The 18230-nt window shown below is 45.6% G+C and overlaps 1 protein-coding gene across 2 annotated transcripts in view; it reads left to right on the forward strand.

The window, feature by feature from the left end:
* Positions 1 to 350: 350 nt before the first annotated feature.
* Positions 351 to 18230, forward strand: part of ZBTB10 (zinc finger and BTB domain containing 10) — a 29591-nt gene continuing 11711 nt past the window's right edge. Inside the window, exons 1-2 of one of the 2 annotated variants that reach the window (XM_048068346.2) lie at positions 351 to 1658; positions 8501 to 9398. In XM_048068346.2, coding sequence (XP_047924303.2) covers positions 651 to 1658; positions 8501 to 9398 — 1906 coding nt within the window. In that variant the 5' untranslated portion in view covers positions 351 to 650. Of the gene's footprint in view, positions 1659 to 1787; positions 1872 to 8500; positions 9399 to 18230 lie in introns of those variants that run through there. The other variant, XM_048068347.2, reaches the window with a different exon arrangement.

An 18230-nucleotide genomic window follows, 5' to 3' on the forward strand; every position in this document is an offset into this window, starting at 1 on the left:
CTCCGTCAGGCGGCGGCGGCGGCACCGGCGGCCGGGCGCTCCCCGCTCGCACCGGGCTGGGCTGGGCTGGGCTGGGCTGGGCTGGCGGCGGAGCACGGAGCGGCCGAGCCGCTGCCGTTAACACGGGACGGGACGGGGGGGGAGAAGAAAAAAGGGACGGGGGGCGGGGGGGGGAGAGGGGAGCCCCCTGCGCGTGCGCAGTGGGAGGAGGGGGGCTTGGGGAGGGGGGCTCGGAGGGGGAGGAGGAGGAGGAGGGGGGCTCAGCAGGGGCGGGGCGGGGTCGCGTGACGCGCCCCAGCTGTCGCGCGCCCGCCCCCCCCCCCGCCCCACTCCCCCCCCCTCCCGCCGCCGCCGCCGCCCCCCGCTCGCGCTCCCCCTCCCCTGCGGCGGGCCCCCCGGTGCATTGTGGGAGCGGTCCGTTGTTCGCTTTGCCATTCGGCCTGATCCGGGGCCTGTCGGGACGGAAGCGCCGCCGAGCCGGATCCATTGTGGGCAGCCCGCGGCGGCGCCCAGCTAGGCCGGAGCCGGGGGGGGGCCGGACTTTGTTTCCCTCGGCCGCCGCCCCCCTCGCTCCCTCCCTCCCTCCCTCCGCTCCCTCCTCCCCGCTCCCTCACGGCGGCGGCTGCGACGACGGGCGGGGGGCGCGCGCCATGTTCGCGGAGATGAACCGGCGGACGCTGGCGTTCCGGGGCGGCGGCCTGCTCACCGCGGCGGCGGCGGCTGCGGCGGCGGCGGCGGCGGCGACGGGCGGAGGAGGAGGAGGAGGAGGAGGAGGGGCCGGAGCGGGCGAGGCCTGGGAGCCGCAAGCCCCCGAGGCGCTGAACGGGCGCGGGGCGGACGAGGAAGTGGAGCTGGAGGGGCTGGAGGCCGAGGAGCTGGAGGCGGCCGGCGACGAGAAGGAGCTGCTGCTGCTGCCGCCGCAGTCCGCCGCCGCCGCCGCCTCCTCGCCGCCCCCCGCCGCCGCCGCCGGCCCCATGTTCGCCGAGCGGAACCGCCGGACGCTGGCCTTTCGGGGCGGCGGGGGGCTCCTCGGCGGCCCCCCCGCCGCTAACAATGGCTGCGAGGCCTCGGCCTGGCCGCGGAAGCACTTCAACGGGCGGGGGGCGGACGAGGAGCTGGAGCTGGAGGGCGCCGAGGGCCTGGAGCCGGAGGGGCTGCTGGAGGGCAAGGAGCTGGTGCAGGACGGCGGCTCGCTGAGCGACAGCAGCGACGACGAGGAGGACGGCGAAGGGGGCAGCCTGGGCGACGGCAGCGGCGCCGAGGGCGGCAGCTGCAGCAGCAGCAGGCGGTCCGGGGGCGACGGAGGGGACGAGGCGGAGGGCAGCAGCGTGGGCGCGGGGGAGGGGGAGAGCATCAAGCACTTCCCGCTGGCCCGGCCCAAGTCGCTGCTGCAGAAGCTGCACATCTCCTTCCAGGGCTCCTGGCTCAAGGAGTTCCCATGGCTCTACTACTGCCAGGAGACCGGCCTCATGTCCTGCGCCTGGTGCACCGCCGCCGCGGCCGCCGCCGCCCCCCCCGAGCTGATCCTGGCCGGCGGCCCCGTCCCCGGGGGGCACGACGAGCTCTGCAAGGGCACCCGCAACTACAAGCGGGCCCTGCTGCTGCGGCACCACCTCTCCGCCGAGCATCGCCTCAACGAGCCGGGCAGCGCCGAGCAGGTAGGGGACGCGGGGGGGACGGCCTCCCCTTTCGCCCAGTTTTGTTTCTTTTTTTTTTTTTTTTTTTAATCCACGCTTGCCCACGTGTACGGGCTCCTTTACGCGGCTTCCTGTGTTTGTCGCGGCTGCGGCCGGCCTGGGCGCATGGGGGCAGCGAGTGCCCCGTGCCGAGCCCGCCCGTCCGTCCGTCTGTCCGTCCTTCGAGCCGCCGAGGTAAGCCGGCGCAGCAGCGGAGGGCAGCCCGCGGCGCTGCACTGATTGAAGGCGCCGGGCACCGCTTCCTCCTGCGGTCCCGGGGGAGGGGGGCAGCGGCCGGAGCTGGGCAGCACGAAATCCCGCTCCTTCGGGGCCCTTCCAGCGCCCTGCTCTTGGTGCCTTGCTCGGGTGGCTCCGGGCTGCGCCTCCCCGTTTAAATCTTTCTGCCGAACGCGGTGCTTTAGATTGAGTTACTTTGCCAGAAATCTGCAGTCGCAACTTGGTGTTTGTTTGAGATAAACATGTGGTTTCCCGAAAGCCACGTTAATACGCCAGCTCTCCTCCAGTGCTTTCGGACTAGTGAAACTCTTCGTGCTCCCTGCCGAATTCAAAATCACTGCATTTCTTCGCATCTCTTACACGTAAGGCAGGGCTGACTGAGAGCTTTCCATCCGCATATGCTCTGAAGAATAGCCTTGCCGAATCGCTAGCCTCCTGCAGCCTTTCTCCCGAAGGATGTCTGCACTGCAGAAGTTCGCTCAGATTGGCTAACTGGCAGTAAAGTTGCCAGCAGGCACAAGCTGCTGTGCTCCGGGTTAGGTTACTGCTTGACCTGTCAGATCGAACCCGAGCTGTTAGGCGGAATTAATCCCCGCCTGCTCTGCTCTCGCTGTTTAGAGCTGAGTTTTCATTAAAATGCCTGCCGTGGCTGCAGTGATGCATCTGGACTCCAACTCACAGCGTAGCACTTAAATTGAGCTTGTCGCTCGAGCACGTTAAGGAGCTCAGGGTACCTTGGACAAGAGCTGCTATTCTAGTGGTTTGGGTGCGATATCAGAATGACAGATAAATGTTAGGTGAGCATGGGTTCTCTTAGAGCCAGTCAGAAAAGGGATACAGGTTTAATTTAAAACTCCTGCAGGACTTTTTTAAAAAAAAAAAAAAGTTATGAAGTAATACCAGTTATCCAAAACAGTATTTTGGGTCCAGAAGTGCAGCGTTCACATTTAAGATGAGTAATGCTGCCTCTACAGTAAGTGCATTCACGGACTGAAATTCTAGGGCCCCTGTTGTTACGCACGTCCCATGGCAGGAGGTCGCTTTATCAGTTTCCTGCAATCTGAGTTTTGCTATTCTCTGCAGTATTTTGGCCTGACTTGCCTTAAATACCTTCAGCTTCTATTTTGAAGCTCTCATTTGTGATTTCTTTTATCTCCTAACATTTCAAAAACATTCTTTTTGGTCAGCGTTAGCGCGGTATGTTCTGTGCCATCCTGTTGTGAATGATTACCCTGCAAAGGTATGTCCTGTCGCTGCGCAGCCTCCATCTCACTGGATAATGCTACTTGGTGGCACAGTTGGAGGTTTCTCTTACAGCCCTTAGCTATGTGTAAATAAAACATATTCCAGGTGTTGTTTTTTTTTCCCTACTAGGCTTAATGCTCTTTCCTTCTGACCTTCTATCCCTGTTGTATCACAACACTAATATTGGGGAGGAGGGAGGAGCGGGTGGAATCTTATCTCGCACATCACAGTAGCCTAAAAGTTAATGTATTGTTTATATTTGAAGATTAACCTTTCACTGTCGTGGGAATCTTCATAAAAATGAGCCTCTGACTTTATACCACTGATAACTCGAGAAAAAATAATTGTAGTAACTGTAATAATGAATGAAAACGGTAGGATAGGTAAGATGTGTCAGTGGTTCTTTTGTACTTACTGATGATAAGGTTTGGACAAAGTAAGCTTTCAGTAGCTCTAGAAAGAGTGGTGATTTTGAGTAGAAAACAGGGCTGGATGTGTCCCTGTGCAAATACACTTCAGTTAAAAACTTGCTACGAGGGAGGAATTGCAGTTTTTCAAGAGTTCCTGTAGGGTTTTTTTGTGGTGCACTTCTGGGTTACACTTGCCTTATTGCAAATGTGATTAAGAATAACTGTTTTCTTTGCACTTTTTATTTAGTTTTCATATCCTTTCACATTTTTAATAGCACTTCCGCTTATCTTGATCCATATGTTTAATCTAATACCAAAACAACAGCCATCTTTTTATCTTAACGCCACGACGCCAGATACTCGGAACAAAAGTGGGTAATGTGTACCCTGACCGTATTTCCAACGCACATAATGAGGCAGCAAAGCCTTTTAAATTTAATGAAATTTGGGAGAGATCTTTTAGTCTTTGTCTTAGAGACAACACCACATATGTATTCTTGACTTGACAAGCTCCAACTGCAGGGCATGTTTAGCAGCTGCTAATAAACATATGGCGGAGTGCCACTGTTGGAGAGCGGGGAGGAAATTGTAGGTGTTGAGACAGTAAAGCAGTGGAAATTTCTATAGGTCTGTTGGATATTACACATGAAGAAGTGAGTGATGATTTCAGTTTATTTTTGGGATACGTTTAATTTGGAATGCCAAAATACATCACAAGTGGTTGCAGCTGCTGTAATTCAAGGGTATGGAGCTGTCAGAGGTTGGTGCTTCTTCCGAAGACCAAAATCGTAACTCCTTTCTTTCTCATCTAGTTTTTAAAATAATCTCTCTCCGTGTTAAAGTTTAGAGAGAGATAAAATTCAGCAAGAAACTACCTTCAGATTTTTTAGAAAATGGACTTTTTTTTTTTAAACTAAAAATGAAACAATGACACTTACTGGGAAATGACTGCAAAATATTTTAATTCTGTGATGAATTTAGATCCATGAGTTGCAGATTTATCGGCAGTTGTTGGTTCTTCTCTTTAAAGCTGTTTCTTAAACCTTTTTTTTTTTCTCTGGACATAATTTGAAGCCGAGCTTTGGAAATACTGCCAGAAAAGCTTTCTCCAGCCTAACAGGCACGTTGGTTTAAAGCAGAAGCTCTCCAAAAGGAGGAAGGCCTTTGATGTGTTATTTTTTCCATGTGAACTGTAATTGTTTGCTTTGTGTGAGCGGTGATGAATAGAAGTCGTGCTTCAGATGCAAAAGTGGCATTGTAGTGGTCTAAGTTAACTTCTTGAGTTACTCGCAGCAGAGCAGAGCAGCCAAGAGGGAGTCAGGACCGCGGGGCAGGGGCTCCCGCCTGCCCTGGCTTTGCACAGTGCTCCCACCCGGCGTGGAGCCGCTCGACTGGGTGTCGGGCAGGGGCGTAGCAGCTCCGAACCGCTGGGTTTCGAGTGATGCTGCAGCACGTCAGGCAGCGGTGCAGCTGATAAGACCGTTTTACGAGATGATTTTCCTCTGTAGCTGCATGTGCTGGAGAAATTCCTGACAGCTCGTTTTTGTTACAAGGTCCATTTTTCAGGTTGCGAATTGATTTGGGGGTGTAGAAAAGAGTCTGTAGAGCAAGGTGTGGTAATGGGGAAGGGATTACAAAAATGTGGCAAAACTACTTTTGGTATAGGTACAGCTGGGGTGGAATCTGCGCTTGGGTTGTTTTTGCTAACCTCCCCCTGCTCTTGCTCCCAGGAGGCAGAGCATGGTGATGCACAGGAGGGAAAGAAAAGCCGGTTTCTAGTAGCAGTTTTTGGTAGTCTCTTTCAGCTACTGTTAGCTTGTAGGCAGGTTTAATTAGTGAGTTATACATATGAAAGAGTCATTTGTCTTTGTGTATATTCAGAGACTGGTTAACTGGAACTGAGCTCAGTATTAGTTTCTCTGAGCAGTTTGTGTTCTGTTTAGACCACTTCTTCGTGTTGCACGCAGAGTGAAGCTTTTCAAACTTACTCTGTGAATTCCACACGTGAGAACACGATTCTTCATTTTCTAGATTTCTAACGAGTTTTTAAAGGTAAAATGGTTGAGGTAACTTAAGCCCGGGGAATATTTTTGTCTGTATTCTGAAAATATAATTTGACATCTAAGGAAATACTAGTTTGTGTTTCTCACCAGAAAAACATTACCCTTATGATGATTGCTATGAACATAACGGGGGTAATAGAAGCTTGAAGTTAACTTTTCTTTGATTTTTCTGTAATTATCTTCTTAACTCTAATCTAGTAGATTGTATTGTACCTCTTCTGTACTGAGGGGAGATGTCTGAAACTCTCCAAGGGGGTTATTATGTTTCTTCCATTTTTCTCATGGTAAATGCTAACGCTTGGTTTCCACAGACTTGTTAGCTGTTGGGATGTTAGGGCTTTCATTTTGTTTGAGGTGCAGCATTAAGGTTGGCTGCTCCCGTAGCAGCAGTTAGCCAGTTGTGTTCAGTATTACAATCAGCTTAAAAAAAATCTTTCTGCACCCCATTCTGTAAAGCTCTGGGTGCCTGTGGTAAGCATATCTCTTTGCCCCGACACCCCCCATCTGTATTTCAGATGTTAGTTACACTATGTCTCTTACTTCCACTCTGCCTTCCGTTTTCATAATGAAGACTTCAGCCTTCTTTCCATAGCACATAAATCTGCAGGTCCTTTTTACCATGCTGGCTTGTCACTTTCTTAAAGAAATGATGCACTGTAAATCTCACTGTCCAGCTGGATTTGGTTGCATACACATTGTCAGTTAAAACGTACTCTATCACTTCTCTGTAATCAGGCATTGTAAAAAAGACACTGTAACCTGCCTCCTGCAGATTATTTTTAAGCTTTATGTGGCGTTTAACATGTTCCCAGATAATGAAATTCCGTCAGCTATTGTAGCCTGTACCCGACATGTGCTGTGTACGACGCAAGTCACTGATGTTTGATTTGGACTAGAGTGACAACACTTCGGTACCATCATTCTTGTTTTAATCTGATGCAAAGTCAGGGTGATTGGCACTTTGAAACTACACAGTGCTCTGAAATCCTCAGAACTTAATGTCACACTTAGTTGTTGCGCATCTGGGATGTCATTCCCGTTTCAGCAGTCTGATCTGGGAGAGTACTTGCTTTTGTCAGAGAGCATGTACTAAAATGCATTAAAAAAAAAGTGTAAAAATGTATATATTAAAAAAAAAAAAAAGCTGAGGCTGGACAAAGATCTGTTGCTTGTTTTCATGTAAAAACCTAATTGCTACTGGGTGCTTTCTGAGAAGAGGTTTAGAAGCAACTCGAATGTGACAGCAAACTGAACTTTGTCTGCACAAGATGCTGAAAACTTTGTTTTGGTTTTGTTGGGCATTATTTGCTGCTTATAGATGTAAAATCCCTTTTTGGAGGGGGTAGTTACAACCTCAGTTGTTCGGTTGGCATCCCAGTGATCAACACTGGGACTGTATCTTGAGGCGAGTACTCATTTAATGCGCTAATTCCTGTATAGTGGAGAGTGGCTTTTTGATATAGCTGCTGTAGTCCCGAAATAAGGGGAGTACTTTGCTTTACGATATATTTTAGCCCCAGTACACATTATGGGTTCTCGAAAGCCCATTACCTGTATCTGACCTGTAAGGCTGAGGCAGTGGAGCTTTTAATACCTCTACCTTTTCTAATACGTGTGAGTCTCTGTTTTGTTTTGTTTTTTAAACAGAGGAAACAAACCAACAAACAAAAAGCGTAATTGGCAAAATATACTCTTCTCTCATTCAAAATCACTTTGGAGCCAGCCAGTTTTGAACTGTTCTTATTTGCTAGAAAAGAAGAGTCTTAGAGATCCAGCGCAAAAACGACCCTGTCATCATCAGTGCTCTTGATGGCAGCACCGATCAATCAGTATAAGTATGGTCTCAAACATGCCAGTCTGTGTTACCTTCTGCTTGCTTCTAGCTGCTGCTTTGTACCACATCTGAATCATCACTGTCTAAACATCAGTTACAAATTGCCCCAGTGCTGTAAAGACCTCTTGTTACTCATCAGCCTCTGCCTGAACTAATCTTTAATAACTCATTTCTTGGTGTTGGATTGTTTGATGCTACCGTTAGGAGATTTTTGAAGTCACTTTTGAGATCTCTTCTTGGAAAGGTTGTAGAGAGACACATAAGTACATATTGTCTGTATGATTAAATATTTAGCATTTAAAGATGTCGCTGCTAGGAAGTTTCAGTGAAGTTTGATTCAAGAAAGCCTTAGATAATGTCGCTTAACTGTTGTTTGCAGTATTCTGTCCACTTGTCTTCTAATACAGCTATTTAATACTAAACCTGCACAGTCAGAAAATAATTTTAAAAAGCACCCTAATTTGTAGAACTGTAGAAGAAATGTAGCTGTTGTTGTAACTACTCTGACAATATGTTTTCTTAGAACATATAGAACAGGTAGAGATTGGGAGATAAGACATCATATATTCATCTCTCAGCCTGAGCAAATGTTGAATCCATTATCAGGGTTGTCTTTTGACCTGTTAAAGTGGAGAGTTCTAAGGAAAAACAAAGAACTGGATATGGGAGAAGCATGTAGTTAAATCTTAGGAAAGGGACTCCACATCTTTAATGTATATGGCTTAACAAAGACAAGTACTTAGTGCTCAACTAAATCTTACCTTACTTTTGGCCCAAATTTTACTTCCTTTGTCCTTAGGGCAATTTTGCTAGTTCTGTCTTTGTTCCATATGGGAGAGTGGGGGGCGGAATGAGAACATGACTCTTAGTTTACAGAAGTATTTTTTTAATTATATATTCCAGCCTGTCTTTATGACCAAGATTATTTAAAAAAAAACACTCTTAAGTTTAGTTCCATATCCTTATAATAGCATTGTATGATTAAGGAGAACATTCGTTAAGAGCTAATTATGGCTTTTTTTTTTCTAATTCCAGGAGTCAGAGTTACCGTCAGAACTGAATAATGAAGGATACTGTGATTTTAACAGCAGGCCAAATGAGAACTCTTACTGCTATCAGCTCCTGCAAGAACTAAATGAACAGAGGAAGAAAGGCATTCTTTGTGATGTCAATATTGTGGTGAGTGGGAGGGTCTTCAGAGCTCACAAGAACATCCTGGTTGCAGGCAGCCGCTTCTTTAAGACTCTGTATTGCTTTACAAACAAAGAAAGCCGTAACCAAACCACTGTTACCTATTTAGATGTTGTTGCTGTTCAAGGTTTTTCTGTCATCTTGGACTTCTTGTATTCCGGGAACCTCGTGCTCACGAGCCAAAATGCCATTGAAGTGATGTCAGTGGCCAGCTACCTTCAGATGACGGAGGTTGTCCAGTCTTGCCGCAATTTCATTAAAGATGCCTTAAACATAAGTATAAAATCAGAAGCTCCGGAGACCGTTGTGGTGGATTATAACAGAAGATCCGTTAGCAGGGATGGTATGTCTCCAAGGGATCAGAAAGTTGCCAGTTTCTGGGCAACACGAAACCTTACCAACTTGGCAAGCAGCATAAAAACTGAGAACGATGGTTACTCTATTGATGAGGCCCAAATGGAAAGCTACCAAATGAATGACTGCAGTTGGGTCCAGGACAGCTCACCTGAAATGGCTGAAAACGAATCTCAAGGCGAGGGAAAAGTTTTCGTGTGGAACGACATGGGCTCACAGGGACAATCAGTTCAAGAACCCGGAAAAGCAAGAAGGAAAAACCAAACGGCAAAGAGATTTATTTATAATATACCACCTAATACTGAAGAGAACTCGGAAGATTGCTCAGTGTTGCAACCGTCAGTCCCGTACCCAGAAGAAGATTTGTCTTTTATTAAAGAAGAAGCAGGTAAATATCGCGTAGCATCAGTCGTTATTTGAAAACTGAATTTTTGAACAAAGCACACAACAATGTAATTTTTATAAGGCTACATTAGGGTCTTTTACTGAAAATTAGCACACAGGATAATTCAGCAATCTGATTCTCTCTTGGACCGCAGCAAAGTGTCTTCAGCTAGAAAAAAGATTTGCCTTAGCCCATGCCATGTGGTATGTAACATACTTTTTACAACTGACTCTTGGGTTGCGGCTCCTTACCAACTAGTAGAAGCTAAACTCTTCACATCTCTATTTGATCTGTGGCTACAATTAGGCACAAAATCAAGGAGCAATAACTGATGGGCAATAATGCTAGCTGGTTGCATGGAGATTGTCTTTATAATTTTCTTTCACTGGCAAAAGATTTTTGGGGTCGTCTCCCTGAGTCTCAACAAGAAACAGAAATGACCTTTCCACTACTGCTTGTTGTAAGGATACCTGGGAAAATGCACAAGGAGTAATCCTGGCTAGTATAATATTGACTCTTGCAGCAGGTGTAGATATGAGAAGCAGATGGGAAAGAGATGCCACGATGACTTACAGGAGAGAGCATATCTTATTGTTGAACTGTTTTGCAGGCAAATCTTGAAATGTGGCTTGATTCACAGCGTTTTGTTTTTTTCAAAGAATATTGGTTAATGTAAGTGCTAGAATAAAATTAAATGTATTTAAAGATAAATACAGTCACAAAGTTCTAAGCAGACAGTTCACAGTGTATTTAGAATTCAGGGTAGTGTAGCTTTTAATTATTATTACATCATATGAGTAGCTGAAACACATACTTAAAATACTGCTGTTTACCTGTATCACTTCCAGGTGGATTGGCAACTTTGAAAGTGTGACTCTGAACCTTGAATTTCAGAGCTGACTCCCAAATACAGTTAAATTAAAGGTAGATGTAAGGCAGCTGGAACAAAGTTCTTGAGACGCGTCTGTTTCTAAAGCCTTTTAAAATGAATGACCCCTTCAAGCATCTCAGGAGACTGTGGGTGTCCTCTGCCTCCCAGGCTCACAAGGTAGCATTAAGAGGAGAATAACTTAAGGAAAAACAAAGTCACTCAGACCTGTGGGCGTAGACTATTTTTGTAAGCCAGCGACAAGACAGAGTTGAAAGCAACCTGAGTTCTCAGGAAGGCCCAGAAACCTACATTCATTTTGGCGGAAGGAGGGATGACCTTAGCTTCTTCCTGTACCCCCAGTCTTGTTGAAAAACAAGGCTGAAAGAAATCCAGATCAGTTCTTCTGGGGCGCTGAAGCTCCTCAGCTCGTGGTGCTGTGGAGCCTTTCTCTGTTGCTGGCAGCTGCCGAGGTGTGAAGAGGCGGTGGGTGGGTAGCAGTCCAGCAGAGGGCACGTGGTGCCTGTGCTGTGTTGTACCAGAAGGGATTCGTGTATCGTATAGACGTGAGCACCGCGACGGCATGTGACAGTGGAGCGGTGCAGACGGGAGCTATGGATAGCTCTATCTGTGGGAGCAGGAGCGGGCAGTTCAGGAGACGTCTGTTGTCAGCAAGTGGCACTGTGGGAGCAGATCTGGAGAAGCAGCTGTGCTGGGGAGCTAACACTGGCTCTGTGAGGGTAAAGGGGGGTTGCTTTTCTGCAGCCTTCATCTCTGAACTCGGGGTAGGTCCTCAGTAGCTGTTCAGTTCGGCTTGGGAACACACTTGTGAGGAGAATTTCCCGATCTTAGTGTACTTTGATTCACATTGTGGAGCATTCTTGGGCTGCGCAGGGTTTCTTCTGCGTGAAATGAAAATGAAAGCTGTGTTTGAGAAACGTGCCTATTGTGTGTCAACCACAAACAGCTGTTGGGTCTGCAGCACCAGGTTAGGTACAGCCTGAAGTAAAACAGCTCGAGCTGTGCGTAGTGGGGATGTTGGGTCCTCAGCACCCGCGTAGCACATCTGCCTGTGCTGGGCCGCACTGCTTGCTGAAACATGTTTAGCTGCAATGGCATGAGAAAGGGCAGCAGAAAGGCTGGAGCAGGAGTGGGGGACCTGAGGCGCTGTAAATCGCACAAATACCAAGTTCCTGACACAATTTAGCATGTGTTTTTTACTTCTGATTTATTTGGGGTAGACAGTCAACTCTTCTTTTTACTGTTGGAAATATCACAGAGAATAAGTATGCATCTAACAAACGGTGTCTCCTGCAACAAAAATAAATGCCTGTACGCATTCTACAGAATTTGAATAGCTGTTCTGGACCTTCCACGTAGGAATAAGGGATGATGGGGGCAGTGCAATAATGATCAAACAAGTTCTGAACTTGCTCAGTTTTTTTTTTTTTGGGCAGAAACACCAAGGTTTCCAGTCATTCATTGTGCTGAAGCATTAAATTACAAAATATATTCCATGCAACATCTTGATGGAAAGAACTGTGTTGGAGGCATGGGTCACGGTGAATTTGTGCTGAGGTGTCTGCCCAAAATCACTGAAAGCTCTGTGATTGTAGGGGATAAGTTTATTTTTTTATTAAACTATAAAACAGCATCAATTAATGATCTCCTTGGTACTTTGACTGCAATGTAAGTGATCCCAAGTACATAACTACATCTTTTCTATTAGTTCTAGAACTATTTTGGAAGCCATGTCTAATACTTTAATATTAAGACCTTTACTTTTATGAAGTTCTTTTGTGTATGCGTGTGGTTTGGAACGAGGAGATGCTGGAAGTAGAGCTTGGTACAGCTTACTTTCAGCTGTTCTCAGTGCTTCAGCAACCAGTGTTCTTTCTCCTTCGCTGCTTGCTAGCTTTTTCTTTGCTCTATGTGGGTGATAAGTGCATTTGTTCTGTAAAACACTCTTCTTTAATGGCTCCCTCCAGCCCCAAGTAAAGGTGCAGGAGGGAGGAGGAAGAGGGATAAAGAACGGAGAATTGGAAGAATGTCAAGAATGGGTTGTAGAATAACCTGCAGGTTATATGCTAACTTCTCAGTTGTGGATTAAATTTCCCGTGGAGATGAAAATCTACTAAAAAAAAAAAAGGCACTGGGAGTTAAAAATCCACAAAAAAAATGTTTTCTGGAACAGATTTAAAACAATGCAGTTGGAAGAAAAAGAATGAATGGTAAGTTCTTGTGATGCAAGCTAAGAAATACACTCTCGCTGTCCCTTTGGCTGCTAAAAGAGAAAATGAGCTGCTTCTGTTACGCTTTGTAGTGTGCTGCTGGGGAAAACTAACACCAGCTGTGGTTATTAGATGTCTGATTACATGCAAAGTGAATTGCCCTGTCCTTGGTTGTGGTTTTAGGTTGTTTGGCTTTTCTGTGAGGGGAGAGAAATACCACAGGCGTGGTGGAAGGGGAGCCAGTATAAGAACATTCCGCTCATTACAAAAACTTAAAAACAAAAACCAAAACAGGATAAAAAACAAAAGCCACTACCTTGAGTTCTGTAGTAAATGGACTTTCCAGTTGGGTACTACTAGGTAAGTATTCGATAAACAACAATAAAAGTTTTCTGAGCTGTCACCTCTTGTCCCAGTAAAGCAAACGTGCTAAACTGCTGCTTGCTGAACGTGCGTTTTCCTGCAGGCATCCATCCGTAAGGGTATGTCAGCTTCTCCTTCCTCTCATCCTGCGTTGCCAGTGAGTTTGTATTTAACACCTTTCCTGCAAGAAGTAGCACTTTGGCCTTCAGATAACTCCATAAAGCTCAGATGGGTTTTAAATTCAGTGTGACATTTTCCTTCATTTATCTGCTTTTACTGAAGCCTTCAAGCATTCTCCAGTTTTAGCTACATTAATTAAAATAGCTGAGCTTCTCCCCGCTGAAGGTACCATCCATCTCACTATTTTCTGGTCTAGTTGATAATCTGTTAAAAATGTCTGCACTGTTTACAGCCGTGGTGCATCCTACAATTAACCATTTACCATGGTGGAAATAACCGTGCAATCAGTCAGTACCTCTCGGTCAGTTTGCAGTTCTTAAAAGCTCAGTGATTCCAACTGGTATTTTTAGTGTCTGTTTGTAAGTTTATTACCACTTCTTGAATCTGGTTTTCATTTGGGCTTGGTTTTTGGAGTGTGTGTCCTGTTCTTAGGCTTCAGAACACAACTGAAGTATTGCTTATGCTTTCCAGAGCTGACCGTGTTGATTCTTACGGACACTTTAACGGAGTATTCCAGTAGCTTTATGACATTAACACTGGATCACTTGTTAGCATGATTTTCAGGCCATATAATGCTGTTACGCATTGGATCAGAGGGGGCTCAAGGCAAAAGGTAACAAGGACAGGATGAAAACAACCTTCTGTGGAACAGGAGTTTTCTGGATAGTTTCATAGGAGTTCTTAAGGATTTGAATTCAGTTTGCTATTAAAGCAACTATTTTTCCAATATGTTACAAGCAGTGTCTCAAGCTGCTTACAAAAACGTAGTGCTAGTCACAGTTCTTGTCATATGCTGCTCCCTCAAGTCATGACTGGATCAGGACTTTGCAATAAGAATAGGTAACTTTGTATTTAAAGAAATGGAGCCTGATGGATTACTTTTTGTAGAGGTAAGTCCCATTTGACTGTCCCATTTAGAAAGAAAACAAATATACTAATAGAAAACTAAGCTTGTTTTTCTACCCCTCTTTTCTGATTCTATGACTCTCAGTCAGATCTTCCTCAGACGTCCGGCTGACACCCTGATTGAAAGATTTAAGTTGCTTAATGGACATTTAACCTCTATGTGCTTCATTTCTTGTCTAAGCTGGAAATGAAGGCCCGGGGGGGGTTTTGAAAGGCACCTAAAGAGAATACAACACCTGGAAGTCAACTGCTTCCCTACCCCGTAAACTTGCCTCTCCTCGGGATGATCCTGAAGACGAGTAGATTCTCATGGAATGGACAGCCGCTGACCTCATAACTTTAAGGAATGTTTTGTGTATTCATATGTTGGGTTTTTCAATTAAAAAAAAAAAAGGGCAGATGGGCTGGGGAAGAAGGTTATGTGGTGTCCACGGGCACTTGGATTCCAGATCAAGATTTGCACTTTGTCATCTGATTACACAGACTGTTCAAGTTCTGCTTTTTGCTTTTGCCATCTGCTGTAGAACTACTTTTTGTCTCAGTGCAATTGAAGCATAGGCAATACATTCAGTTCTAAGAAGTTATCGATCTGAAGAGTTGACTTGATCTTTCCACTACCTCTACTATTTATGAAATAGTGATGAAGCTGGGAACAGCGACATAAATAAAGAAAAACAGGGGCTGCGTATCTTCATGATTCATTTGGGGGACACAGCTGTAGAAGTGAGCTGTGCTGTTCCTTCAACTGCATTCCCTCCTGCACCTCAAAGATGTAGCTCAGTAAGTCACACCAAATTCATTTAATCATATGCTGAGCAGTGAAAGTGTTTTTGATCCAGATGTTTCAGATCCTCTTTGATCGTAGATGACTTCAGTGTGGTGCTTTTTTCTGAACTATCATGAAGATAAGAGTACAACTTCCCTGAAAAAGCGCTTCCTTTTCCTCCAGATAACCATTACCCTAAAAAAAATAAGGAAACAGTGGATAAAAACAAGACTTTATTTCCTGCATTCTTGTCTTCACATGTATACCCGCTCCCAGATGACATTTATGAAGCTAAAGGATAGGCAAAGGACTCTTAGTAATGGCTGTCTTTGCTGACATGGTACAGAAAAGCACTAAGTTCCTTATTTACCCTGCAGGTTTTCTGCCTTGATGGGCCTGTTCAATTCAGTTAAAATACCATAACGCCCCCTGAGAGCTTTTTGTGCTAGTGTGACCTTGTCACATAAGAGTTTGTAGAAGTATGAGTTGACCAATTGCTGTTCAGTTCCTTGGGTTGTTTTTTGTTGTTGTTTGCTGTTTGAGGGAAGGTGTAGGTCACCCTCAGTGTTGGTAGCTGTAGTATAATAGGTTGCAAGTTTCAAGTGGCGTGTAGTTGGACTAAAATCACTCCTTTCAGCTCTGTTTTCAGTTTCTCTTTACTGCTGAGTTCTGGCTGCCCAGCTGCTCATGCTCTGTGTGCTGGGTGGGTTCTGCAACTGTAGAGGACTTGGAGTAGTTTTGTGGGGGTGGAGGAGAAGTAGGCAGCATTTCTTACTTGTGCCAGTTTCTGGCAGGTATCAGTAAATATATCCAACCAGAAATGTGTTCATATTATAGAAATTTTATACTATGAGTAGAATACTATGGCGTAGCAAGTTTATATTATGCTTGTTTGGGAGGGTTTTCCTGTTTGATTGTTTTTTTTAAGCAGATCGGTGTTTTTACAGATCTGTGCCCCGATCTTGTACCTTGTGTTTCTTCAAAGCTCTGTGTAAAGACAAAATCTCTCAATATTCTTGGACAGAGTCAGACTTCGGCAAAATCTGTCTGGAATGAATGATACTGAGATACTCAGCACAAGAGTTTGGGTCTGTTGTGGTGCTGCTGCTTCTCAGGTTGCCTGCAATTAGAGAAGCTAGCATAAATTGAAACACTACTTCCTTAATATTTCCTTTCAACTATTTAGCATTAAAAGTTGTTCTGTTCAAAACAGTCTGCGTAGCAATGGTACCTGTGCTTATGTCCTTACGTAAGAATAAATACAAATCAATACAAGTTGGTCCTTGGTGTATTTGTCTTGACTACAAGCGACGCTGTGATAAGTTAGCGCAGCCTAGCAGCAGCGAAGGCTGGCCTCGTACTGGCAGAACTAGCAAGAACTAGCAGAATAAGCAGCAGAGCTGGCAGAACTAGCAAGTCCCCTGTGCTGGGGACTGGCAAGGCAACACTTGAAATATTGTGTCCAGTTTAGGGCAGCCCAGGTCAGTCAGCAAACTGGAGGGAGTCCAGTGAAGGGGCACTTGAGGTGGTTAGGGGGCTGCAGAACGCGTTCAAGGAGAGGCCCAGAAACTGAATTAGTTCAGCGTGAAGAAGCCCGAGGGGGATCTACCTGCAGTCTTTGACCACCTTAAAGGGATTCTAGAGAAAAGGAATCCAGCTGCTTTGCAGAGGTGCACAGCGAAAGGGCGAGAGAGTCCTGTCACAAGTTGCAGCAAGAGAAATTCCACATGTCCAAGCTGTTGACCACGAAAGCAGTTGGGTTGGAGCAGATTGCTTGGAGGGTTTATTGAATCTCCATCCTCGTGGATATTTAACACTTGGTAAGGTTCAAAGCAACATATAATCCAGCTTTGAAGCTAGCCCTGCTGTGAGCTAGGTTGAACTAGGTGACCTTCAGAGGTTCCTTCTGATCTCAGCTCTTCCTTGAGTCTGTTCCCTGAGACCAGTAGCTCCCCCCCCATAAATGATGTGGATGAGGATAGTTCTCACCCTCTCATGTTTCGCTGTTGTTGCCTTTATGGGGATACCAGCAAACTGGCTTTGTAAGCAGTGACAGACTGAATGGCACCCCTTTCTTGTGTGTGTGTGGGGGGGGAATATTTGGAGGGAATAATGATAAGCAAGCTGTAAAAGCGGGTTATTTATTTGGCAACGATTGCTGGTTATCTGGCAGGGTTAGCTGATGACAGTTCTGCCTCCATAGTCAAGGCAGTAAACCAGTTTTCATGAATGGGAGCTAGCAAAAATTAAGAGCAATTGGGAGTGGTACATGGAGTATTTGTAAGATTGCACTGGCAAAATATCTTAAGTTTGTCTGAGACGTGTGTTGCAAGAGGCAGCTGAGAAGTAATCTGCCTTGACCCCTTTTCAGAAGCAAGGTTAAAGATGTGAGTAATGCTCTGGGAACAAGCAGTACAATATATTTTCTTTCCTCTACCTTGCCAGTATGTAACTCTTGGCAGCACTGTTTTTTTTTTCCTGTCACATTACTTAACATAAGCAACAAATCCAGCTCTCTGAGAGCAAACCAGATTGTATCAGTAGATTACCAGTGCTCTCTTTACGATCCTTGAAAGCTCTGGCCTAATCGCTTATCTGATCTACTTTCTGGCTTTTTTTTTTTGAATTGATCTGAATAAGCAGTCAGTGTCAGAAAAGTTGGGGGAAAAAGCAGTCCTATTCCTTTTCTTCTTCCTTTGGCACTGTTTTTGGTGGTAATATGTATGAAGAAAACAGAAGCTGAATTCATGACAGGTAACTGTCTGCTGTGCAGTTTTGTATCCTTTCCTCTCATGCACCCTGCCGCCATACCCCTTTCTATAGCGACCTGTTCAACAGCTCAAATCGTTGAGCTTCTCAATCTTTTCCCACTCCTTTCTTGAGGAGACTCCTTTCCTTCCCAGAAGTTCAGCTTATTTCTCGTTTCGGAAAAAACAAAACTATGTCCAACTAAGGATGTTCCTGCTCACATGTTCTTCATGGTGATATTCCCCTACCTGTTGCCCTGAAAACTGAAATTCAGCGTCTGACTTGCAGTTATCCTTTTGCCTGAGAAGTTAAAATGTAAAAGCCTTCCATGAAGTTCTGCTGTGTAAAAGCCCACACGACCACTTCATGGTATTTGGAACAGCCTTAATCTCTTCTCAGACTGACATGATGAGAGTTTTAATGCTGATAGTTAATCAGTTTGTGTTCTGTTTTATTATTGGTATTATTTTGGTTTGTGGTTTGTTTTTTTTGTTGTTTTTTTTTTTTTTTTTAAGGTCAGGTTGCTAATAGAAGCCTCTTCTCCACGCAGGGTGGAAGCATGGGTGGATGTTGGAGGCTAGCTGACATTTGAATGATTAACCTACGCTTATTTTAGGAACGAACAAAGCTGTAAAAAACTATCCTTAGATTAGGGGAAAGCTGTGGTCAGATGAACTGGTCTGAAGATACAGATTATTGCTCCTAATTACCCTGTTTTTTGGCCTTTCTCACTACTGTGTGCATTCTGCTGTGCCTCCCACCCCTCCCACCTG

This window comes from Anser cygnoides, chromosome 2 (genome assembly GCF_040182565.1).
Source record: "Anser cygnoides isolate HZ-2024a breed goose chromosome 2, Taihu_goose_T2T_genome, whole genome shotgun sequence".
Lineage (NCBI taxonomy): Eukaryota > Metazoa > Chordata > Aves > Anseriformes > Anatidae > Anser > Anser cygnoides.